This window comes from Cryptotermes secundus, unplaced genomic scaffold (genome assembly GCF_002891405.2).
Source record: "Cryptotermes secundus unplaced genomic scaffold, Csec_1.0 scaffold1296, whole genome shotgun sequence".
Classification (NCBI taxonomy): domain Eukaryota; kingdom Metazoa; phylum Arthropoda; class Insecta; order Blattodea; family Kalotermitidae; genus Cryptotermes; species Cryptotermes secundus.
In genome coordinates, this window is record NW_019744141.1 from 199,908 (window position 1) to 226,443 (window position 26,536).

General features: G+C 42.4%; 2 protein-coding genes across 2 annotated transcripts in view; one reads left to right on the forward strand and one right to left on the reverse strand.

Moving 5' to 3' along the window:
• The window catches only part of LOC111874583, a gene marked incomplete at its 5' end in the record, with an annotated part of 144,065 nt that overhangs the window by 67,151 nt on the left and 50,378 nt on the right, over positions 1-26,536 (reverse strand). The gene's annotated exons all lie outside the window — the stretch shown is intronic.
• Positions 1-26,536, forward strand: part of LOC111874581 — a 57,342-nt gene that overhangs the window by 15,464 nt on the left and 15,342 nt on the right. Inside the window, exon 2 of the mRNA XM_023870194.2 lies at positions 5,770-5,830. Within this exon, the coding sequence (XP_023725962.1) occupies positions 5,770-5,830 (61 nt within the window). The remainder of the gene's footprint in view (positions 1-5,769; positions 5,831-26,536) is intronic.

Consider the following 26,536-nt stretch of genomic DNA (forward strand, 5'->3'; position numbering starts at 1 on the left):
ATGATAAATGAGGCCATCTTTAATAATGGGTTTAGCCGGTAGGGGAAAACAAGGTTAATTTCACAGTATGGCTAATTCCTCGGAACTTAAAACACTATTTTCCTGCGCGTTTAGGTCAGTGCAAGAAAGTTATCTGACATACTGGGTTTAAAGAGCGATACCTCCTAAATGTATAAAAATATAGTTTTTATCATATAATGCTTTAAAGCATAACTTCTTATGAAATACAATTACATGAAACTTTCACAGATCGTTCTACACACTTGGGGAAATGTATTTGTTGCATAAAACATGTTCCATGTGATATATTCGAGCGGTCTAAGGCATATACTATCTTCGCTCGCGTGGAGGCCGGGATCGTGGGTTTGATCCCACTCAGGGCAAAGATGTTTAGGGTTTGTTTGTTTGTTTGTGTGCGTGCGTTTTTCTGTGTTTGTGCCCAGGTAGAGGCCTTGCGACGAGCTGATCCCCCGCCCAAGGAGTCCTACCGAATGTGTAAGATCTAGTAAGCCGAAATGAAACGGAGAGTTTCATGGAGGTTCGCAAAGGCCCGAATTTGGCCTGTAGCGCCAAAGGGGAAAAAATATGATATAATCGAAGATCACGGGCTTCATACAAACGAACAAAATTGTTCAGAACTTTCTTGTCAGATGATTTCAGTCTCTGATTGGATACGAGTTTTTAGCTCCGGAATTGTTTGCTCATTTTCTGAAACACCCTGTCCTTCAAGAATCCTCAAAGGAAATAATCGCAAGGGTGAGTTTGGTTCCTCACACAGCGCAGGATATCTGTTCGACAGAACTGTCTCCTCGAAGATGTCACGAAGCAAGCAAAGTATGACATTGTTCGTTTGAGGTCTGGCACCATATCCCAACAGGCATGGAACAAATTCCTGAATCAGTAGACTGAGTTAAATAGCGGAAGTGTCTGTACCATTGATGAAACCGGCACCGATAAGGCATACTCATACAGTATTGTAGCTCTTTCTAGATGCAGTGGGATGGCAACGGCAAGACTTGGATTCTCTTAGGTCAAAATTCGGACACTTTTCTTGTAACGTAACCATCCAAGTGGAAGTGTGCTTCAGCAAAAAACCAAGTGACACTCAAGACACATCGAACTGTCCACCAATAGCGCTCTTACTCCCTCGCAGAAGGGTAACGTCTCGCTATCCCATCTTCCGACAATGGATGACTCAGCTACATTTTGTAGGAAGCAACAAGTCATCACAAACAGATTCTCCATGCAGTGCTATTTGAGACCCCAATTCGTTCTGCTAAATGTCGCACACTTTTCATGTGCTTCTTGTTATTGCTTCCCTTGCTGCACCGACAACTTCGGTACAGACAAAAAAAAACACCCGTGGTTTTAGTCAACAAGTGAACTATACCGACCGAGCGACCGCCGCTTTTCGGTGAAGTTAGTGCCAAATTTAGCTGATAGAGGGTGTCGAGTGGTCAGGGCAATGAATCCTCACGGTCGTTAATTTCGGTTTTCTAGATTGGAGCCGCTATTTCCTTGAAACAGTTCCTCAAGTATCCTTATGAGGCTGAGTGGACCCCGTTCCAGACCCCCTACTTCTCAGACAGATGTGCTAAATTTACGCCCATTCTCACGTTTATTACGCACATTTCAAGTTTCTTCAAACTGTCCAATAATTCGGTAGGTAGTGTCTCTCGGTAGTGCATCACGAACAGAAAACTCTCACAGCAGCGCAAGAACTGCCAGGATGTGAACATTTTGAAAACAAACACTTCCTGATCCATCGTACATGACGCCATATTCTTATTCAGTTTAGCGTTACCAAGGCAACAACTAATTGTCCCAACTTTGTCGAACGATTTGCGAAAAAAATATATATATATATATTATATATCTACAATTGCGTTCAATAACTTAGAAGTTACACAAATTGTACAGTCAGATGTTGAGAAACACCCTGCATATCGGGTCATTGCATTTGCCCAGGAAGCGGAAATTCGCTGAATTGTAGACAGTCGCAATAAACACTGCTGTTTATTACAGGCATTTAAGATGGTATGGCTAATGAGTTTATACCTCTTGATTTGTTTTAATTTGCTTGTGTGACTGCACTGAATGAGAGTATTCCAACATACAAACATTTTACACTCCTGAATACAAAATGTCATCAATAGAGTGCTTAGATTTTCAAGAAATATGCTTTGCCTTTTAGGTTCGATTTTAGTCTCAAAGGTTGCAAAATAATATACGCAAACATGTGCTGTCACTTGTTCTTGTGATTAAATAATTAAGCACCATACCAAGAAGATATGTGTGGGAATGTAGGTAGAGCTCCAGCACTCTTGACCTGGACATTAATGGAGGTGAGTTTCCGGTGTAGCTTAGTCGGCATAGCGACGAGCTGAGGGCTGGATGGGCGAGGTACGGTTCCCGGCACGGGCAAGAGAATTTTCTCTACCCCACAGCGTTAATGCCGGATCTGGGGACACCAGGTATTCTATTCAGTGATCACTGGGGATTATTTCTCTGGGTATAAAGCAGCCGGTGCGTGAGGCTGACAACTCACTTACATGTAGTGCCGAGATCAAGAATGATGGAGCTATACCTCCACTCCCCCATATGTTTCTATGGCGTGTTGTTTGATTAATTAAGCAGAGGGACAACTTTGTTCTTTCTCTCTATGGTCTTACAGCCCTTTGGACCTTGACCGCTTTTTCAGTTTCTTAATCTATACGAGTATATAGTATGACTCTTGGACGGGGATCAGCCCATCGCAAGGCCGCCACCTACACACAGAATAAACGCATAGAGATCCATGCTTCGAGTGAGATTCGAACCCACGATCCCCTATATTCGATCGGGCGAAGATGGTTCATGCCTTACACCGCGCGGCCACTGTGATCGGCAGTTTTACTTTTACACTGTGACATTTGTTGGTCCTTTCTTTTGCACGCCATGCAGACGGCGTTCATGCCAGGGGAAAAGAACAACTATTACGAAAATGACGCAGAAACTGCAGTTGGACGGATTTTAGAGGACGGTTCGACAGTGTTCACAGTGTAGGAGTAATACAAGATTTCACACCTAACAATCTTAAGGAAAGGTTGTTCAGTTCACCTCCATTTTAAAAAGGGGATGACGATTCATTTGGCCTCGGAATATAAACCAAAACTGTTAGTTACGTAACCGAGATGTTTCCGTTTTGTTTTGGACTGAGAGCGAGCCACGTGAGGCGGTACGTACATCACTCTGCAGGTAGAAGCACAGGAGTAGAGTCCTCCAGTGATGTACCCAATTTTGTGCGTTTTAGTTGTGAAGAAGAATCCCACTACAGAGTGTAACATTTCTCACACAGCGATTTTGGAAACTGTAGTTCGTGAGCGAATGAACATTGCATTTAAATGTATTTTTCTGGCATATAATGATTAATAGTACAACTGCCCTAACGGACTTGAGAAATTTTCATGACTGTTGTAAAGTTACCTGTACTGTACACAGTGTGTATGTTAATTAGATATTCCTTTGATATAGCAATTATACTAATGAAGCCTTGTCCTTTGAACCAGTATATGATGTTATATTGAAAATTAAAAATTGCCGGAATGCTTGTCTCATTTATCCACATTACTGCGAAACTTCACGAGTTTCCTCTACAGATTCACAAAACCGTTAGAAGCTTGAAGCGTAACTATTGTACAGTGTTATTCATAAGTCTGTGAAGCATTCTGAACATGTACAATAAATAAACTACGCAACGGATACCAAATTTTATTACACTGAAATAGAGATAAACTCACCAAGTTTTTTTAGACAGTTCACAGATGCTCAATGTATCCACCTTTGCTCATACGGCAGACATCTATGCGATAATCCATTTCTTCCCACACCCGTGTCAGCATATCACGGTTGACCAGGGCTACAGCAGCGGGGATACGATTGCTAAGATCCCTGAGATTAGCAGGGAATGGCGGCACAAAAAGAAACTGGGAGAGATTCATTCTCTATCGGCGTAAGAATTGCCATGCTCCCGATGCATAGTTTATTTCTTGTGAATTTTTAAAATGTTTCACGGACTTATGAATAACCCTGTATTGATACTTCAACTTATATAGTTTCAGAATTTATATTTTATATTTTTTCATGTATTATTTTGGCGCATGTAATGTGGTTATATCTAATTTTTCAGCAATATAAACAAGTATATTTCACGTGGTCGGTATGTCGCTGTTTTACTTTTAAGATAAAATTTGAAGTGACGAATATTGCATCGTTTAACTTGAGGTTACAACATGTTATGGGCCTTTGGGTTGTGTAGAGAATTCACGGGCAAAAGGACATTTCATGTCGCTCGCTCACTCAATCAATCACGGAGCTGAGCCCTTGTTGAGAAGTCGTCAACTGTAGAGCTACTCAAGTAATTCCCAGCATTTTATGGAACACGAAGGTTCATTACCGTGTTCAGAAGAGCCCTCCACTGGTCTCTATCTTGAGCCAGATCAATCCAATCCATGCCATCCCATCCTACCTCATTAAGAACAAAACACACAAACAAACTCCGTGATATTAGTTCGCAAGCGAACTATACCGATCGAGCAACCGCCGCTTGTCGGCGAAGTGAGTGCCAACTTTTGCGGATAGAGTGCGTCGCGTGATCAGCGCAGCGAATCCTCACGGCTGTTAGTTTCGGTTTTCTAGACCGGAGCTGCTATTTCCTTGAAATAGCTCCTCAGTTATCATCAAGAGTCTGAGTGGACCCCGTTCCAGAATCACTACTTCTCAGAAAATCTGGTAGAGCCGGGAATCGAACCCGGACCTCTGGATATGTAGGCAGGAACTCTGACCACTAGACCACAGAGGTGGTTCCTCTCTCACTAAGATCCATTTCAATATTCTTCACCCACCTACGTCTTGGTCTTTCTAGTGGTCTCTTTCCTTCTTGCTTTCACACCAGTATCCTATATGGATTCCTCTTCTCTCCCACCCATGCTACATGCTCTGCCCATCTCATCCTCTTTGACTTGATCATTCTAATTATACTTGGAGAAGAGTACAAATTATGACGCTCCTCATTATGCAGTTTCCTCCTACCTCCTGTCACTTCATCTCGCTCAGTCCAAATATTCTCAACGACCTGTTCTCAAATACCCTCAGGCAATGTTCCTCCCTTAATGTCGGAGACTAAGTTTCACACCCGTACAAACCCACAGGAAAAATTATAGTTTTGTATATTCTTATTTTTATGTTTTTAGACAGCAGACGAGAAGGCAAAAGGTTCTGGACTGAATGGTAGCAAGCATTACTTGAGTTCAATCCATTTCTTGTCGCTATTTACTACTACTACTACTACTACTTTTATTATCATCATCATCATCATCATCATCACGTTGCCTTCTGCTAAATTTGAATAATCCTCGGTTTCGTAGGTCAAGTTCGGAAACCCCATTCCAGTTAATGGTTTTCGTGTTTAAAGCTACACAAAGCCTGCAGAAGATCTTGTGAACTGTATTTGTGAAGTTCGCATTAGACTGTTGACTGAGACAGCAGCCATCACGAGTGGCGCTACAGAACCCACGCAGTCCATAACGGTCCACAATGCGAGTACAAGGATGTTCAGTAAGACAAGAAAGAACGTAAGAACGTGTTGGAGCCAGGTTCAGGAAGCTACGAAACCGAAAGTTGTAGCAGCAACGCCTTTCTCTTTGTGAATCTTGCCTTTTAAAACTGGAGTGAAAGGCCAGCTGGCACCCTGAGAGCTACATTCCTACTTGGCACTATCTTCTGTCGCAGGACCGCGTGGGGGTGAAGAGCGGGTCAGTGGGTGCATCTGCGGGGTACGGCGAGAATACAGGTCAGTCTTAGCTTACTGTGCGTCCATCCGTGGTACGCAGCACACACAGCAGATCGGAAGTATGCATGCCAGCTATGTTGGCGCTGTTCACAAATGGGTTTAATTTTATGGCTGTTTCGATCACTTTTAGCCCGCTTTCCTTCCTTAAGAAGAAAAATTAAACTCATGAAATCATTATATCTGTCACCGTGTGTGTAAGTGTGCTCTGCGTCTCTGTATGTATCGCCTCATTTCAACTTTGGAATCAGTCGACTGATTTTTACAAAATTTGGTATGCCACTGGAGGCCACCTCAGTGATATCTTATAACTTTCCACAATCAGCAATATCAACACGGCCGGTGTGCTGTAATATGAGGTTGGAACTACAATAGTGACACGTAATTTACGATCCTGAAATGCCATAAATGTTCTGAAAAAATGCAACGGAAATGCCGTTTTTGTAAAATGTAAAATAACAAGAACCCGCAAATGCAGAACATTTCCAGACGGCGATGCTAATGAAATCTGGTCCGGAAATTGTTCATAAATATACCTACACATCTTGTATAAAATATTGTTTGTAGGTTAGCAGTTACTAGTAACATGAGAAACGCGCGGAACTTGTCTGTTTCAATCACTCTTTGTACATACTTCAGACGTGGTCGTGTATTCAAAGGCCGTTGTCGGAATATTCCTACTGTGCCTGAAACAAGTTGTAGCCACGGTCTTTGTCCCTACGGTTTGATTTTCGTACTCAGAATTCAAGGTGATAATCACACTCCTAAGCAAGCACCAAGAAGAGGTAAAAGCCTCATAGATTCATCCCAGGTACTTAAAATTATAAAGAGAGAAAACTTTGAAGCAGTAGCAGGCTGTCCCCTCAAGCAGATAAATTGCTCAGATAAACGAAATTGGATATGACGGGAAAGAGTCCACTTTATCTGCTCGGTCTAAGCTAGCTGAGCACTGATAAGCCATGACAAGACGGACAGATGCCAGGAGATAGACCTCCACGGTAGCCTGCATCACACAGGCAGTACACGATTCCTTACATGACAGAAATCTATTTCTCACCTTATCACAGTGCCCATGTGATGTATGGTGCACACGATCTTGGACCATTCGAATATTCAGATCGCGGGTTCGAATCCTCTTCGGGTTGTCGATCTATATCCGAATTTCTCTCTACTAAGTCCTTAAGGCCTATCCACCACCCAAATTTTTAGTGTTCATATTTTCATATCTAGCACTGAAACGGACAATGAGGAGCTTCATAACTTGTACTCTTCTCCAAGTATAATTAGAATGATCAAGTCAAGGAGGGTGAGATGGGCGGGTCATGTAGCATGAATGGAGAGAAAGGGAATACATATAGGATATTGGTGGGAAAGCCAGAAGGAAGGAGACCACTGGGAAGACCAAGGCGTAGGCGGGTGGACAATATTAAAATGGATCTTAGATAGATGGAATGGGATGGTATGGATCGGATTTGCCTGGCTCAGGGTAGGGAACAGTTGAGGGCTCTTGTGGACACGGTTATGAAACTTCGGGTTCTATAAAATGCTGGGAAGTTCGTGAGTAGCTGCACAATTGGCGGCTTCTAAAGAAGGGCTTAGCTCCAAGGATGAGCGATCACTGAAACGGAACACCCTACAGAGTAGTCCTTAAGTCAGAAACTTGGTGGACAATCATAGAATTATTTGTTGTAATTGTCATCGGCCGGTCACGGTAGCCGAGCGGTCAAAGGCATGTACTGTCTTCGCTCGCTTGGAAACCGGGATCGTGGGTTCGAATCCCACTTAGGGCATGGATGTTTAGTTTGTGTGTGCGCGTTTCTCTGTTTGTGTACAGGTAGAGGCCTTGTGACGAGCAGATCACCCGCCCAAGGAGTCCTACCGAATGTGTAAGATTTAGAAAAACCGAAGTGAACGGAGAAGTTCATGGAGGTAGGCCTAGGCCCACTGGGGCTGTAGTGCCAAGGGGGAAAAAAATTGTCATCGATGTTCTTATTTGCCCGGCACAGTAGAGGAACACGTGGATTCGGAAAATAACAACTAAATTTTTAACTCTGGACAAAGTTTGAGAAAGAATGAATGCAGCCCCACTGAAAACGTTAGTTCAAATTATTCTCATTAGACCTACACTTCTGCAGGAATGTTGCCGAACTTGAGATTGGATACAGGTAAAAGCCCTCAGGACGTACGTAAATTTGCAATTCCATTGCACAAAGAAGTTGCACTTCCGGAAAGGCAGAAACTGGCCACCGGGCCTTGGACTAGAATGAACCTAAATAAAGCTCTTGTTCATAATCAATGAAAACATTTTCCTCCAAGGTATGCCCTAGACTTTCACGAGACATTTGCTAGACGCTCGCTCAGCTCGTCCTAACCTACTTCATTTAAACTGACCAAATAGTTCTATGGGATCGATCACAGTGGCCGCGCGGTCTAAGGCATGACCCGTCTTCGCCCGCTCGAAAGTGGTGTCGTGGGTTCGAATTCTACTCGAGGCATAGGTGCCTGTGTGTTTATTCTGTGTGTAGGTAGCGGCCTTGCGTCGGGCTGATCCCTGGTCCAAGGGTTCCTACCATGTACACATTAAGAAACTGAAAAAGCCGCCAAGGTCCAAAGAGAGAGAGAGAGAACAGTTCTATGGACTTGCACCCATAATTTAATACAATTCCGTTCGGTGAGAGTCTTCAGGAGACCAACGTTCATTACAAGTGGGAAACGGAAATCATACGCAACAATACATGACAGGAAAAAGAGATCAATGGAAAGAGGAACAGTAAAAAAAAAAAATTAACTTGAATATAATAAAACAATTACATACATAAGCCATTGTGGGCTCTGTTTGAGGCCGAACACCTGCTTCGTATCCGGCTTCAAATCCCGACTCGGAGACCGGTTGACCTGGTTTTCCACATTCCTTCCGGGATAATGACAGGAAGTCATCTCAATTTAGTTCATGGCCGTCTCCTGTCACGTCCTTTCCAATATTTTATTCATTAACCATTCCATCATTCGACGCATTTCAACCTGAACTACTAAAAGTGCCGTAAAATAAACCATAAAGAAAAAATATATAATGTAGCCTGAAAGAAACATCATTGGGACGCACAAAATGTGCGATTATGACAGTTACAGATGCAGCTTTTTATTTAATTACAATGAATGACAAATATATCTACTGAAGCTAGCGGTGAGCGCTCTTTCATCAACTGATATTGTAGTTTATTGAAAGATATGTTTTCATTTCCGTAGATAATATTCATATGATTGCAGAATGATATCATGTGAAAGATGTGGAAGGAAACCCGAGCGGGATATTTTAAAATATCATTCTGTCTTTGCCTGGTCAGTGAGGGAATCAGCTAGAGTTTTAAGCAGGACAGACAGTCTCCATTATTAGATAAGAACCCGCGACCTTGGTGCATCAAGGAAAAACCATTTGGTTTGGGCTGCCTGTTTAATATCTGTAAGAAAATCTCAGGTTAGAGTGCCATTCGTTTACATACACATCAGTCTGATGTGATGACACAGAAACTCAGATCTGCATTACTGCATTACCGCCTGTGCAGTGCTGGGAAACTATACAATATAAGTTACAGACTCTCCAGGTTACTCTCAGAGGTCGATACAGCTTGCTTACTATACTCGTACGTCTTTATATACCTTAAAAACTATCCCTGTAACAAGCCGTGGAGGCCCATAGGGTTTAGAGACGTCGAGGCTCCCACATTTTCTAGACAGTCGGATCACAGATGACGGTAAGGTTGTCAGCCTTACGCGCCAGCCGCCCTTTGCCCGCAGGAAGATTCCTGATACTCATTTCTATTAGAGGCTGAGTCGACCCCAGGGCCATATTGCGGCTGGAAGCATTAGGTAAATTTAAAAATCCAATGACCTCAGGAAATGAACCGGTGACCTTCCGCCATGTAGCATAATGATTCAGCCAACTACGCTATTGCGTGCCCCCATTTGAACACGGCCAACTTTAATAAATGTGATGAAGACAAAACCAGTTGTAAGAACTGCGACCTTTGTAGAAAGTTTCAACTACCGATGAAATGTTAGTTTCCTGCAGTTATAACGCCATACAACAATGCGTCTTGGATCTCAGATGTCTGAAGCTTAACATAGTTATAAAGTATATAGGATAATACAGCTTGTCAAAACACTTCAACACTTAAGAAATCTTCCCAGCATTTCTTTCCAATTTAAGAAAAAAACGTATTAAAGTGTTTGACTAAAGAACACGATTAGCTCCAAAATTAAGTGGACCTACATAATATATGAATGTCTTCCGTCACAGGATGAAGTACAAAATAACTGTGACGTGCTGCCAGGAAGGCCGGACGATAAGAAGTCCATCACTGGTGAACGGTTAACAATCGTTGCCCCGGAAATGAAAGTTTAACAGTGGGGTTTCCACCGTTATTTGTAACGAATTGTTTAAGGCAGACACGTATTTCCGCGGCAACAAGAGATTCGGTGCATAGCAGCGGGCGAAATTAACCCTTAAGACAGAGTGTTCCCTATTCAGTCCGAGTGCAGGATATAACAGTCCAACTTCGACAAGACATTAAAATGACCCTCCATAAAGCTCTCATTAGAACCGTAATGACTTATTCGAGGCAGACACTCATCTAGTGAAATTGCAGCGCCTGCAAAACAAGGTTCTCCGCACCATTGGCAATTTTCCAAGGCGCACACCGGTCCGCGATTTGCACATGGCATTTAATATCCCGTACGTTTATGACTATATAACAAAATTATGCAGGAAACAAGCAGAAGTCATACAAAATCATGATAATGAGAATGTTCGCAACATCGGACAAGGCGAAGCCCGACACAGAAAGTATAAGAGGCGTAAACTTGGCGGCGGTCAGGTATACGACCGTTCAAGTGACTAGACTACTGTGGTAGCGAACACTACTGGAAATAGGGCGTAATCTGCTGTACTGAGCCTGGATTGACAGAGGCCTTGTATATATTGTCGCGTATCGGGCGTATATCGCGACAAATAACTTCACGATGTATTTGATGTAGCGAATTTTATTTCACATTCGCACTTACAATCACCCAAATTACAGATTTACGATTACTGCTATCTGCAGTATCACAAATAGTGCACTCCAAATGCCACAATACAACTGACTGGTTGCTGGCTAACTCGGAGGTAGCTCGAGGACTGACTCGTAGGTAGCTCCAGGACTCACTGTCTGACTGACTGTGAATAGCCTTCGCTGCTCCTTATGTAGCCTTGATCGGACAATTGTCGTCTGGTTCCGTGTTGCTAGCCACGCTGTCCGGAGTTGTTGACTGCTGCCTAGCAACCGCGATATCACTCGGTGACGTCACCGCTGTTGATTCGCTTTGCATAGCTTCAAGGTCGCGGGGACTCGGCTAACGTCGGCTCCGCTCGTGACGTCACCGCGCGTTGCGCGTTGCATAGCTACCAGGATGCGGGGTGATTACTCGCCTATTACGCGAGCGCTACGTTACCGCTACGTGCAGCTGGGGAGGTAGGGGTCAACATGTCACAATATTATACATAGAAATAGGAATTAAGATTAAATTTGTAAATATATGTAATTACTGACAATGGACTTACTAAAACAGACTATGACTGACAACTGACAGGCCCGACCTCTCGTCAGAGAGGGCGCCCCAAATAAATGAACAGGACAGTAATTTTTATATAAGGGAAAAAAAATCTGGTCATGAGCTCCAGTCGGGCCTCGACACCAAGACAGGCAGACTGACTGACCGTCAGTCGGTGTGACTTTGACTTGAACTGACAGTTGAGACGATCCCCGTGTGGAGGCGGGGTCGAATACCTCCACCGTAACCCTGAGAGTCGTAGGAGGCGACGAAAAGAGAAGTCTCAGATCTGAGGCAGTAAAATATGGTCGCGAGTCCCAAGAGAATCGGACCCGAGAAAGACTGCGCTGGCGAGGGCCAGCAGCATATACAAAAGGCAGACCCGTCCTCTCGTCAGAGAGGGCGCCACACAAAAACAAGACCGTAAATTCCAAACAGCAATAAATTTCTGGTCATGAGCCCCAGATGAGGCTCGACACCAAGATTTACTGACTGATTGACCGTCAGTCGCCATGTGACTTGGACTTGGAGACCAGAGGAGAGTTCGTATCCTACGAGAGCTAAGGACAGCTGAGCTCCGAATGTATATGCATTTTAACACTCAGAACACCCATTGTGATAGTAGTTTCCAAAAAGTATCAATGTCCCTCTGATGATGGTCTATAGGGACCGAAACATGTAAGGTTGTTAAGTTTTCAAGTAGTAAAGACTTCAATAGTCACACTGGACGGAGTTGTTTTGTCTTTGTAATTGTTAGTGTGACGGACGAGAATGAAACAAATCAAATACAATACTAATACGTGAACTAGTAGACGTTTGAGGAAGAAGGGACAATATCTGACAGACAAGGCTAATGAGCTTGAAACAAATGGATTCTGAAGGATTCTGACGATTATGTATAACACTTAGAATTACTGGGTTTTTGGATATTGTTTATCGTCCTGTTTTCTAAAAACTAGAGAACACAACGTTTGGAAACTGGATCTGATTCCGTCCTCAGATGAGGGGGGGGGATACACCTACCCAGTCGCCCGAATAAAGAGGGAAAGCCACTTAGGAGGTGACTCATGAAAGCCAGGCCGGATATCAATCCGCAACACATGGCACAGTGCGTCTGTAGCAGTCTCTGTGAATATGGCAGAAGTTACATTGGCAAATAGGCCGACCTCTAACCGTGTGGCTCCGAGGACATAGGCAAAATCTCAAAGAGGGTCTTCTAGGAAAATAATAATTAGCCTGACATGCATGAAGAGGGTCATAAGATAGGCTGGGATGAAGCTAGAATTTTGGAAGTTGAAAGTAAACAGCAGGTATAGGAAATACAAGGAATCGTCCCATATGGCATGCTTAACCGATCCGATGAACCAACCCAGCTTGGACATTTCTGCCACATGGATCCCCCTTATCAGCAATGAGGTTAGCAAGACACAGAGATGTGACAGGTTCTTCAAGTGTTCATGTAAGGTTTTACTCCCGAGTATTGATTCCTTACTCTATATATGGCGTTAGCGGTAAGCATAAAATAATTTCGAAAATTTCACATTTAATCCTGTGCATTGTTTTTTATGGACTTGGTTTATTCTGTAGGTTTGTTGCAAAAAATTTCACTTCCCTTTCTATCATAGTTTCATGTATGTGCATGCTTATCACAATTTGTATTGCCTCCCTTCAACAAAGCCTGGTCTCAGGTATTTATATAATTGTAGTTATAGTATGATCGAGTCAAGGAGGATGAGGTGGGCAGGTCATGTAGCACGAATGGGGAGAAGAGGAATGCGTATAGGATATTGGTGGGAAAGCCAGAAGGAAAGATACCACAGGGAAGACCAAGGCGTAGGTGGGTGGACAATATTAGAATGGATCTTAGAGGGATAAGATGGGATGTTATGGATTGGATAGATCTGGCTCAGGATAGGGACCAGTGGAGGGCTCTTGTGAACACGGCAATGAACCTTCGGGTTCCATAAAATGCTGGGAAATTCTTGACTAGCTGCAGAAGGGCTCAGCTCCATGAGTAAGTAATAAGTTATAGTGACGCACGAAGCGTTAGAAAACTGATTGCAGCACTTATCAAGGCATGCCATTCTTATCAGTTTCATGAAAACCGTTATCCAACATTATTCTCTCAAGGTTAACCCTATATGTGGATAAAATTAATCTTGATTATCAAAGAGGATTTCGGAGTAATGGATCTATCAGTGGTAAGATCTTTTTAATTCCTCAGATAATGGATAAAAAATGGCAGTTCAATAGACAGTAGTATATCAATTATATACAGAGTGATTTAAAGCTCTAGAACTGTACTTAAAGCAGTTATTCGAGGAATCAATTGGAGTTAAAACTAGAAATATTTTTTTTCCTTCAGGTTCCACAAGGTTAAGGGTTACTACATTCTTACAATGGCATCTTTTCATGCTACTGTGTCCGTCGATTTTACACAATAGAAACAAGTTATTCTTAATACAGGGTGGGGCGCAGAAACTTCCTTTTTTTTAAGGCGAATAAAAGAAAAATTATTGCTGATGCACAAAATTTATGTTTAGCTAATGAAAGAACATACTTTAAAGTTTTAAATCATGTAGTTTTAAACAAATATCTTGAAGGTGGTGGCCACCGTTCTCTATGCACTGATCCAACCGTTTTCTGAAGTTCCCCTCTGCACGTTCCAACATGTGCACCGGAATTTGGGCTACTTCCTGCCGAATAACATTCTTCAGCTGAAGCAGGTTTGTGGGGCGATGTTTAAAAACCTCTGCCTTGAGGTATCCCCATAAAAAAATTACAGGGCGTTAGATCACGTGAGTGCGCTGCCCACGGGATGTCACCTCGAGGCGAGATGAACCATCCGGGGAACTTTGCCCTCAAAACTGTCATCGAAGCTCGGGCTATGTGGGCCATAGCACCATCCTGTTGGAACCAGACATTTCCTAGCTGCATTTCTTCAAGATCTGGTTCGAAAAAGTTTTTAGTCATGTCCACATACCGCTGTGAATTGACAGTAACTGCACGATTGTCTTCTTAAAAAAAAATAAGGGCCAATAATTCCAACTCTCGACAACGCACACCATACTGTCACGTTATCACTGTGAAGTGGCCTCTTATGGAGGTCTCTGGGATTGTTACCACTCCAATAGCGCATATTCTGCTTGTTGACATATCCGGATAGGTGAAAATGTGCCTCATCACTAAAGAAAAGAAGTGTGTCAGGGGGTGAAGTTTCCAATTACGTTTCGCACGCCGTTATTCGGTTCTGGAAATCACGTGGTGACACTTCTTGCACAAGAACCATCTTATAGGGATGGAAATGAATATGTTCGTGAAGAATTCGGCGCATTGAACGATTGGATATGTCTAGGGCGACTGTATGTTTGCAAACGGAGCGTCTTGGAGATCTCAAAATCGACTGTCGAACTGCCTCCACACTTTCTGGCGTCGTAACGGTCCGTTGTCGTCCTGATAATTTTTTCACCACACTCCCGGTTGTCCTAAAGTTCTCTACCCACAAAACAACTGATTTCCCGTCGGGAACCGGACATTTGGACTTAATTCCGAAGTGAGTACGGAACGCACGCTGCACCGCCACGTAGGAATTGTTCGAAAAATAGGCGTCGACAGCAAACGCACGCTGCTCACTCGTCCACCTCACGTTTCCTATTGAGTGATATTAGACAGAAACTTCCGCGACTGCTGCGTTCGCCGAGCCTATCTCCACTTTTCTTCGACCTCCCCTCCCTTCACAATGCGTCCTCACAAAGAGGAAGATTCTGCGCCCCACTCTGTATAACATGTAAACTGGTCTCCTTGTTTGCAATTAAAGAAACAAGGAACAATTCTATACCTTGTAGCATTTTTTAATCGCCACTTCGAAGTGCCCCCTTTTTGAGCACATCCTGATCTTGCGATGGGGACTTATCAGCGCGCTGAATGTACATAACAGATGTTCGAAACTTCCTCTTGATCACAAGCCTCACAGCGAAGCAGATTCCCAATATTAGCACCGGCCATCTGGATGAGATCATCGCAATCCTGATCCTTCAATCATCCACGAATAAAATTCTGAGGGAGGAGGTAACATCGGGAGAAAGTGGAGTCAGCGATAAAACCTCCGCGTGGAATCCATCTGTCCGAAAAGTTGTTGCCAAGCCTACTGCACACTCGACGCGGAGAGGCACATCCTCAAGCAGAAGTGAGTTCCACCAAGACGATCCTGTGTTACACTCAAATTGTGTAATCATTTACGATTCCGGCCAGGGTTTGACATTGAACCTTTGCTGGAGTGACGAGGCACGTTGATCTTCCGTTGTCCATGTATGCATATTGGGGCACTATGCTACAAGCCGGAAGGTTACAGATTCAAGTACCGATGAGGTCATTGGATTCTTTTCAATTTACCTAATCCTTCCAGCCGCACTATGGCCTTGGGGTCGACTCAGTCTCTAATAGAAATGAGTACCAGGAATCTTCCGGGAGGTAAAGGGCTACCGGTGCGTTTGGCTGACAAACTTACCGCCATCTGTGAGCCGACTGTCTAGAGAAAATGTGAGAGCCTCGGCGTCTCACGACCATATGGGCCTTCAGGGCCTGTTACAGGGATAGCTTCACCGTTTTATGAATGGATATTGTGTACGGTGAGTCCACAATACACTGTACATAAATTGAGAGGTGTTCCATTTGCGAGAAATGGAGACGGAAATGTTTGTCCGCTGAATACAACAGCTTTACTGGTTGTACCTGAAGCGGGAACAACTGATTCTAACGCAAAGTACCGCATACTGCACTCTGTGAAAGACCTATTGTAGAAGAAAAGTGACGACTGCTGGCTGGTGGGTTATCGTGTATGACATCAAACACATCTTCCTCTCCCACAGTCGGCAGAACGCGCATGCGGCATGAGAATGCCTGATTCTTTCAGGTAAGGATGCACCGTTCCAAACACATGTCGGTAAGATTGTCTCCAATCCGGATATCAGTGTTCATATTCTGTCAATGTAACGAGAGAATTTCCATCGCAAAATCCGTACACGACTTCTATGCATTTTGTTGTTTCCTCTGTTCTTGTCTGCGGTACCACTGTCCGAATCTGATAGCTCTTTTTCAACTAAACCGACATCACGGTAAACATACCTTAACTCCGAACGGAGGCGAGTTGACCTCCGTAAGTATTTTAGTAGAGCTCTAAATAATCCTCAATGGGCTTGAAGAGTTTAGTATTCAGTTATGAGGGAAGTTTCTAATAGAGGCTGGTATTCCCGTGAAACTAGACAGGCTAAATAAAATATATCCGGACGAAGGATACAGCAAAATATATTGTCATGTGTTCACTAAGCAGTTCGAAAAACGCCTATATAAGGGGGTTGAATGCATCCGCCGAGACAGTTGAATTCTAGCAATCGTCGAAGACAGTGAAGTTCCAGCCTTCGAGAGAGTTGGATAGACCCATGTGGAGGCGTGAACCAGACAGAGTCTAGTACAGTTGAAATATAACCGCCGCAGTTGAAGACTGAAGAGTGAAGATTGTGATACTGGCGACGTTATACGTGGATAATAATTGTACTCGTGACTGTGAGTGTGGCTAATAAACGTGTTCGCCAAATCCGAGACCCACGTGAAGTTATTTGTCGCGCTGCATAGGCAACGCGCTACAATATGTAATCGAAATTTTGTTTCACTCGTTTCCTATTCGCAATGGTCTGAAAAAAAGTATATGCCTTTTCGCCATTGCTTTTCAGCTTTGCTTGAGAATACGCCATCAAGGAAGGTCAAGAAGAATGGGAATGATTGAACCTAACGGGCCATATAAGCCTCTTCTGTGTTGATGACGTTAATTTACTGGGAGAAAATATAAATGCCACAGAGAAAAACATAGAAGCTCTAATGGATGCTGGTAAGGTGGATGGTCTACGAGAAAAAAATCTAAATTCACGTTAAATTCTCGTCATCAGAGTGTAGGCCAAAACAATAACATGTAGATAGGTAATGGATATTTTGAAAATGTGGCAAAGTTAATATCTTTTGTGATGACACTAACAACTCTGAATTGCGTTCAAGAAGGAAATAAGTGAATATACCTAACGCACAATTCACTTCTGAACCTTCGGTTTTCTTGTCTTCTATCTAGAAATGTAAGGATTAAAATGTACAGGATTATAATTTTGCCTCTAGTTTTCTCTTTGTTGTGAATCATGGTCTCTCGCGTTAAGGGAAGAACACGAACTAACAGTGTTCGAGAATAGAATGCTGAGAAGAATTCTTGGAGCTAAGAGAAATGAAGAACAGAAGAATAGAAGACTGAAAAATTCCACAACGAGAAGCATCATAATTTGTTCTCGCAAAATATTATAAAACGATGAACACGGATGTGTTGGACAGGGCACGTGGTAAGAATGTGAGACTAGTAAAGTGCACACAGGGTTTTAATAGGAAGGTATGATGGAACTGAATCGCTAGAAAGACTTAGACTTGAATGGGAGAACAATTTTAAAATGGACCTTGAAGGAATAAGATGGACGGTTATGTACTGGGCTCATCTGACTCAGGATAGGGATCACTGGTGGGCTGCTGTGAACACTGTATGAACAGCTGGGCTCCATAAAATACTGAAAATTTCTTGAGCAGCAGATAAACTATTCAATTATCAACTTCTTAAGAAGTATGGACTCCTGCCTTGGATCAGCATGAACCTGAAATCTAATTTGGGCGGTTTTCTGAAAAACGACCGATTGTATAACATTTGGTACTTGATACAAAGCACAGGAGGTCCCTTTCTAAGATTTAGAACTTTTTACTTAAAGAAGTTTTATATGCGGTGTATATTTCACGAAATGAAAGAAACACACGATTCCACACGTTGTGCAGGCATTAATCCAGTTAGCTTTCCAACAGATTTAAATTTATATTTAATGAATATCAAAGACCAGTGAGGTACGCAAAATCACAAGGCATTTGGAAAAATAAGAGCATTCAAAATCGGGGAGTCTACAACATTAGATATGTTCCCTGTTATCATCCGCTCAAATGAAGCTACACGATTTCGGGACTAAGTTTTTGAGTTACGCTTTGATCTGTTTTAGACTTTTTCTGAAGGACAAACGCGGAAGGATGATGATTTCGTTATGCTTGGCCCGGACCGTATCTTTGAACGAACTGAAGTATTTTCGTTTAACACAGCAAGGGGCCATCGCTAGTCATACCTGTATTTGCATAGATGTTGAAGTTAAAAATAAGGATTTTAGAAAATAAAGAAGGAGTCTCGCCAGATACTTGCTGACACAGTCTTCCAGGATGTAATGCACGAGGAAGCTGTGGTCCCCGCACCTGAAGACGGTTACGCAACAGTTTGGTCCACGCACCTGAAGACGGTTACGCAACAGTTGTGCAGAGGTCTCGTTCTCAGCTGGAGACGATGAAGAACGTGTTGAACAGTGGCCGTAATCTCTCATAGCACGAAGAAATTCTGAGTGCCTCTGAATTCCGATCACTTCTTGATGTTGTTCTCCTGATCTTTTTCTTCTGTTCCATCTCTGTATTTTCTTCTTATTCTTAATCCTTCTTCTTTACGTCCTCTTCCATCATTTTCTTCCCATTTTCCTTCACAATCAGGGGACTGTCCTAATTTATTGTATTTCTTATTTACTTCTCCGTAACTGTCGACCATAGTTTCCCCCTATATTAATTATTTCTGCTTTATAAATATCTTCTAAACACTAAGCCCTCTCTTTCCACCCTTTCCGGTTGATGTCTAATAAATTAGTTGTTATAGTGATTTACGTTCTCCCATTCTCTCTATTATGCCCGTAACACAATGACATTTTATTCCCTGTCGTGTGCACAATGCTTTCTTTTTTCACATCCGTTCTTTCACTATTTCATTTTGCGCAAGATTTCACCTTGCCCGTCATAAACAGCTTCTCCATAAATTCATTCATGCTGATTTAATTTATACTATTATTCCAGGAATGTATCCCAAGAAAGCTTTCGAAGTTGACGTATGTCAGTTCACTGTATGGTCTCAGCTTAGGTAATTTTGGCCACGTGTTTGCTCCTCCGTCGTCTGCCTGCGAGTAGCAACTCGAGAAGAGCTGAACGGATTCTCATAACATTTAACACTGGGAAATGTTAATAATATCTGCCGATAGAGTCCAGTTTCGGTCAATATTGGACTAAAGTAAGGTACATATACGCTACATACATTTATATTTATATGCTAAATATTTATCGGGGCGAAAAATGAAAAATATTTGGAACAATCTTATAGAAAAATTAAGCACGCATTTTATGTCGATCAGTCTTATGATCTTCAAGATAATTAAAAATGAATCTTTAATTTATGGTTAGTTTTCCTGACATGTGTACAGCGCCCAACGTCGGTCTTCGATCACAAGCGAAGATTTCCAAGGTTACTTATGCTCTATATTAGTTCAAGGAAGCCTGATTTGTCGGTTGTAAGCATATAAAGCTCCCAAATAGTTCTTTCATACAGGCCACGACTCTCCCTACGTATTCTTGTCTGCCTGACATTATTCTTACCATTTTATTTGATGTGCTATATCTGCAGTTGAAAGTGTATCATTATATAAATTAAGAAAATACCGTACCATTCGTCTGGATATCGCCAAGATTCAGAAGCATTTTGTAAAGCCATATGGACATATACTGTTTATGTATTAAACCAAGTTAAATCCCTCCCACACTGAGAAACAGGAGCAGCTTGAAACCAGTCTCGAATGACTTGCCAAGGAAAGTAATCCTCCCTTTTGCAAAGTCCTTTATAAGGTACTGTCTGCAGACAACAGCGGATTGTATCCTTATAAGACGATCGGTCGGAACTAGTCTTCAGTCCAGTGCACGGGTATATAGGCCTACTGCTCACGGTGTTTGGGCAAAGCGAAGACCCGGTTTCTTGCTGATATTATCGTAATTGCACAATAGACTCATCGGCAAAAATGGCTTCACTTTCAGGGAATTATCGTGCGAAATTTTCTCGAATGCATGTTTGTGATGAAGTTTCCGTTCACAAGTCTCGTCTATGCAACTATTAGACGGCTTCTTATTAAATTTGGCGCTGAAGCCTATAGAAAAACGAACTCCGTGGTTTTAGTCCGCAAGCGAACTATACCGACCGAGCGACCGCCGCTTGTAGGGGAAGTTAGTGTCAACTTTTGCGAATAGAGGATGTCGCGTGGTCAGCGCAACGAATCCCCACGGCCGTTAATTTCAGTTTTCTAGACCGGAGCCGCCATTTCCTTGAAATAGCTCCTCAATTATCATCACGAGGTTGAGCGGACCACGTTCCAGACCCACTACTTCTCAGAAAAATCTGGTAGCGCCGGGAATCGAACCCGGACCTCTGGATATGTAGCCAGGAACTCTGACCACTAGACCACAGAGGCGGTTTCCTATACTCAAAAGTTGTGGGGAATATTGAATTTTGTTCATGTCGAATTAATATGATCCCGATTTCGCGTGAAGCTAAAATCGAATTTATCGACTCTCCGAAAAATGGATTGTCGTACAAAATGTTGTTCTGCAACTTTTATTGGAACGTTATACTATCTGGTTAATAGTTTACAAAGTAAAATCAATTTCTTCCCGTACCAAAATATGCACAACTTTTGAGAAACTCTTAACATATATAGGGTAAAGGTGCCATACTTCAAATACTTAAGGTATGAGTCATTTTTCATGGAATTATGAGCAATTAGTATCTGTTACTTTCAGGTACTTACTATAGCTAGCGGTAGCATAGTTGTTTGCGGAACTATGCTACAAGCCGGATGGTCGCGGGATCGAATCCCAATGAGATAATTAGATTTTTAAATTGACCTAATCTTTCCAGCCGGAATACGTGTTGGGGTTGACTCAGCCTCTAACAGAAATGAGTACCAGGAATCTTCTTACGGGATTAAGGACGGCCGGCGCGTAAGGCTGACAACCTTACCGCCACCTATGAGACGAATCTCTAGAAGATGTGGGCGCTTCGACCTCTCACACTCCTATGGCCCTTCACGGCCTGTTACAGGGACAGCTTTATTTTTTACTATATCTACAGTATGAGAATTAAAAAAGTAAAAAAAAAAAAAGTAAAGCTATTCCTGTACCAGGCCATGAAGGCCCATAGGAGTGTGAGACGTTGAGGGTCCCACATTATCTAGATAATCGCCTCAAAGATGGCGGTAAGGTTGTCGGCCTTACGCACCGGCTGCGCTTTACTCCCCAGGAAAATTATTTAATTAATTCCTGGTACTCATTTCTGTTAGAGGCTGAGTAAACCCCAGGGCCTAGTGCGGCTGGAAGGATTAGGTCAACTGAAAAATCTACAGTGACCTCATCGGGACTTGAACCCGCGACCTTCGGCTTGTAGCATAGCCCCTCAACCAATTACCGGTACTTATTGTGATCTCAAAGGCAGCATATATTAAAAAATTAAATAAAAGCCAAACCTTTATAAAGGGTCTCCGAGAATGGTAGCCCTATTTCGTATAAGGGTGGTTTCTTTTTTCGGAGAGGTAATATTTTCAAGAAATATAATTCATAAAAAAGTACCATGAAATAATGAAATGAATGAGATAAACATAGCTTTACCATACGCATAGTCTTATTTTTATAAACAATTACGGCCTTATTTGAGAAATATTAATTACATGAATCTATGCAAGATAATCATATAGTTTTCAACAAAACTTAACTACAAGTTATGTCCTTATATAAAGCAAACAATTTAAGAGTCATATTCAAATTCGACTGCCTCTCAAGTGACTCACACAAATAAGTCTCTCAGGAAACCAGTTTTCCTACCCTATAGAGCCTGCACTGCACTTTTCATGAAACATATNAAGTCGTGCCCTGTCAACACGCCCTGAGAGGAGTCGGATTGCTCTACCGGAGCTAGCAGAACCGAAGAAAANTGGTTCATTCCTTTCTTTCAGCATCAGACCCCTAAGAATGAATAAACACGTTGTAACTGTCCAGTTTATGGGAAGGTCAATTGATGTTTGTGTATGGTTAGGGTTTTGTGAAATTCCTCACTTTCGCCTCACAATTTGGAATTTTCCCCCCTTGAGACATGCAGCAAGTGGCTTGGGTCAAGCTTGAAGCCAGCTGCCCTTTCGTAAATCAGTTAATTTAATGCGTAACAAGGCCGAGTTCTTTAGAAATTCTAAACTTGACAGGGGAGGTCATAAATTTAGCAGCGTCGTTTCCTGCTACCCCAAAATCTCAGTTTGACAGCCACGCAGCAGGTGGCAAAGTCCACCCCTAAACTGTACACTAGTGGAGATTCACTTTCCTAATGGAGGAGAATGATAAGCAACCTCCCAGTCTGCCCGGTCCAGCCAATCATCGTCTGAAGTGGGAGGTCCTTTGCCCGAATTTTGAGTAACTAGGGCAAATATTTACCAGTCAGAGGGTGCTTGGCAAGGAGACTTTGGAAGTTACGTTCACCGGGGGTACACGTGTTCGGATCCCCGTAAACACGCCGGTGGTAACTATTAAGTGTGCGTCCCCAGACCAGTAAGTAGGCCTACCTCCACGAATTTGCGAAGGGTAACAATACTGGCTGTTTCTGATTAATTAGTGCAAATCAAATAAAGATTCCTTACAGTTAATTGGCGTTGAGGTGATTTCCCTACGCCTAAACCCCACTAATCACCCAAGTCGTGCCCTGTCAACACGCCCTGAGAGGAGTCGGATTGCTCTACCGGAGCTAGCAGAACCGAGGAAAAACGGTTACAACCCATACCATATGAAACAAGGTTCCTGATTTCGGACGCTCGAAATTGCAACCATAAGAAGTACTCGAAATTAGGCAACCCATTTTTAATCTAAACAGGGCAGCATAACGGAGAACTGAAGCTTTTTGAAGGTATGGAAACACGTGATATACGTACATGTTATAATGTATACTGCCACGTGTCACAGTGACTAAAGACGGGGTTCGGATTGCTAATTGGATTTATTAACAACCTACAGGCCGTAAATACAAGTAATTATAACGCAATATATATTAAGTAGTTACTATAGGATTCTGACGATGGTGTATAACACTTAGAGATATTGGGTTTTCGGACTTTATCCATCGTCCTGGTTTTAAGATAACTAAGAAAAACACGACGTTTCGGAAACTGGAACTGTTTCCGTCCACCCACACTGGCCAATACCTCAACTTCAAATCTAACCATCCGCCATATGTAAAATGAGGTTTAAAAGTCTCCACGACAGAGCCTCCACCATATACAAATATTGACAAGATCTGGTCAAAGAAATTAACAACCTGAGACACGATCTTCAGTTGAACGGTTATCCCAAAGGCTTCATTGACTCGGTCATTAATTCCAAGGGCAGTAGTCGTCCGAAGAAAGGGGAAAACCCTCTGTGTTCTGTATATATTCCATATGTGAAGGGTGTGTCTGAAAAGTTTAAACGGATAGGTAATCGATATAATATTAGGACCATCTTCCGTACGAAACACACTCTTAGAAACTCTCTTATGAAAACCAGATCCAAGAGAGATCCGCAACAGACGGCACAGTGCGTCTATAGCATTCCCTGTGAATGTGGCAGAAGCTACATTGGCGAAACAGGCAGACCTCTGGCCGTGCGGCTCCGGGAACATAGGCATAACCTCAAAGAAGGTCTTCTAGAAAAATCTAAACTAGCTCAACATGCCTATTAAGAGGGATATAGGGTAGGCTGGGACGAAGCTACGATTTTGGATATTGAAAGCCACATCAGGTATAGGAAATACAAGGAAGTGGCTCATATGGCATGATCGGCCAACCCCATTAGCCAACCCAGTTTGGACTTTTCTCCCATTTGGATCCCCATTATCAGCAATGAAGTCACCAATTCACATAGAAGATATGTATGACGTGATATATGTTTTTATTGATTTCTGTTAGATTCCAAATTAGATAGACGTGATTTACTCCATTGTTGACGCTAGTTAGACACTATTAGTTTTTTACTAGTTCTCCTTTCTAGTCCATGCCGTGGGGTCATGGACCTGGTTATTAGTTTTGTTTCGTGACATAAATTTCTACGGCTCTATCTATCCTCGTTCCACGCTTGTACGTATTTGGAACAATTTGTAATGTATATTTTTCTTATTAGCTCTCATGGACTTAGCCTGGTCTCAAGTATTTATAATCTTCATGTTTTGTGACATCGGTTTATCCAGTGATTGAGGCTAACTCTTTCTAACGGACCCAACAGAATAGGTGTTTTTCCTCATTTGAGGACGGAAACAAACCCAGTTTCCCAAACGTCGTGTTTTTCTTAGTTATCTTAAAACCAGGACGATGGATAAAGTCCGAAACCCAATATCTCTAAACAATATATATTCTATATCACAATACTGACACGTCTGCCCTGGATAAGGCATCATCAGTTGCTCCTGTTATTATCGGAACAATGACTTACCACTCATCTGTTCACGGTGATATGTGCCCGTCTTGCAGGAAGTCCCTAATAAGTGGACCGAGAAGGAACATAATGCTTGTTGAACTAGAAGAGGTAGTGCACTGAGCAAATGGACCGAACGTTATTTCCTTTGTTGCTAAAACAAGGTCTATTTGCTGTTTGCTCAACCCGCTTCACAACTAAGAAGTCTCAATATGGTACAGCTGGCGGTGGGATCAGTCTTGCAGTCTTGTTTCTATTTATAAGCTGCCTTAAGCACTGAGATCGCGGGTTATGGATATTCGACCTGTGAAGGTCCCCATGTAAGGAGTAGCAATGTCTGTATCAAAAGGATTTCAATAACCTCTACTGCTGCATGAGGTCGAGGCTCCAGCAGGGATGTAGTACCATGAAGATGACAATGACACATTCTTTCCTCTTTCTCTTCCCCCCCGCCCGTCAACCCTTCCTTCAACAGTCTCATCATTACGCCCGTAATGAGGTCAGAAAGAGAATCATATATCGAGCCTCAGACTGAGCTATAAATCTACCGGGTTTGTATCCTAGATGCATCCCGTGGCTGCCTCATTCTAGGAGGGACACACGTTTCTGTGTCTTTGTATGGCCCATATCACTCGCAACAAATTGGCTGAATGTCAAACTGATATTACATTCTTATTTTTAAATTACCTGTACTAGTCTGTTGAGGATCAAATTTGGGGNTCTGTTTTATTTTTCGTCAAATATTATTATGGGGTTGATAGTCAGGAGGATGAGATAGGCAGAACAAGTAGCATGCATGAAGAAATAAGAAATCGGTATAAACATTTCGTTGTACAACCTTAATAGAGGCGCGGGAATAAATCGGCGAGAATATTAAAATTAATCTTAAGGAAAGAGAATTTGAGGGTGTGGCCTGAATTCGTCCACCTATGGACAGGATCGAGATTCTGACTCTTGTTAACACTATAATTAAACATCGCGTTCCCGAGAGAGGGCGGAAATATATTTTATCAGCTGAGCAACTATTAATGTGCTCCATGGAACTAATTTATACCAGTAGGCTCATTCACTAAACTACGAAATTTTAAAATCAAATATGAAAAGATATCTGCGCCTCCAGCGCTCCTAGTGGGATCATTGGGAACAGAAGACAAAGAAATCCGTTGTATAATCTGTGACTCTATTGTTTAATTTATTTTATAGAGCAACAAATACCAACAAGGGAAACAATTACAAATATTAGTATATCAGTAAGGTGTAGTCCTACTCGAATAGACTTATACAGGGTTTGAAAATGCATCCTTTGAACCTCAGCATTCTAAATGTTCAGTTGTTCCAGATAATTTAGAACGTAAGTTTAAACGCCAATTTTGTTTCTGCTCTAGTGATTTATTTGGTTGCCAGAAAGTGAATGCTGATAGGATAACATGGTTTCGAATAGAGGCCTTTGTATTTATGTTTCTCGTAATGCTATGGTCCTACATATGTAGGGCTACTGCATCATGAAATTACACTTCTGTTCTTTCGGTCTGTAGGACTGAATAGAAAACACAGATGATACTTATCCCCTAAATGCGCTTTTCTATATATACACTGCGCAAGGAACGCACAATAACGGTAATAGCAGTAATATCACAAATAGACTCCGTACATTATTTACCAAAGTCCCAACACCGCTAATACCAGAATGTCCGTGCATTCTACAGCCGGTTTCATTTGTTT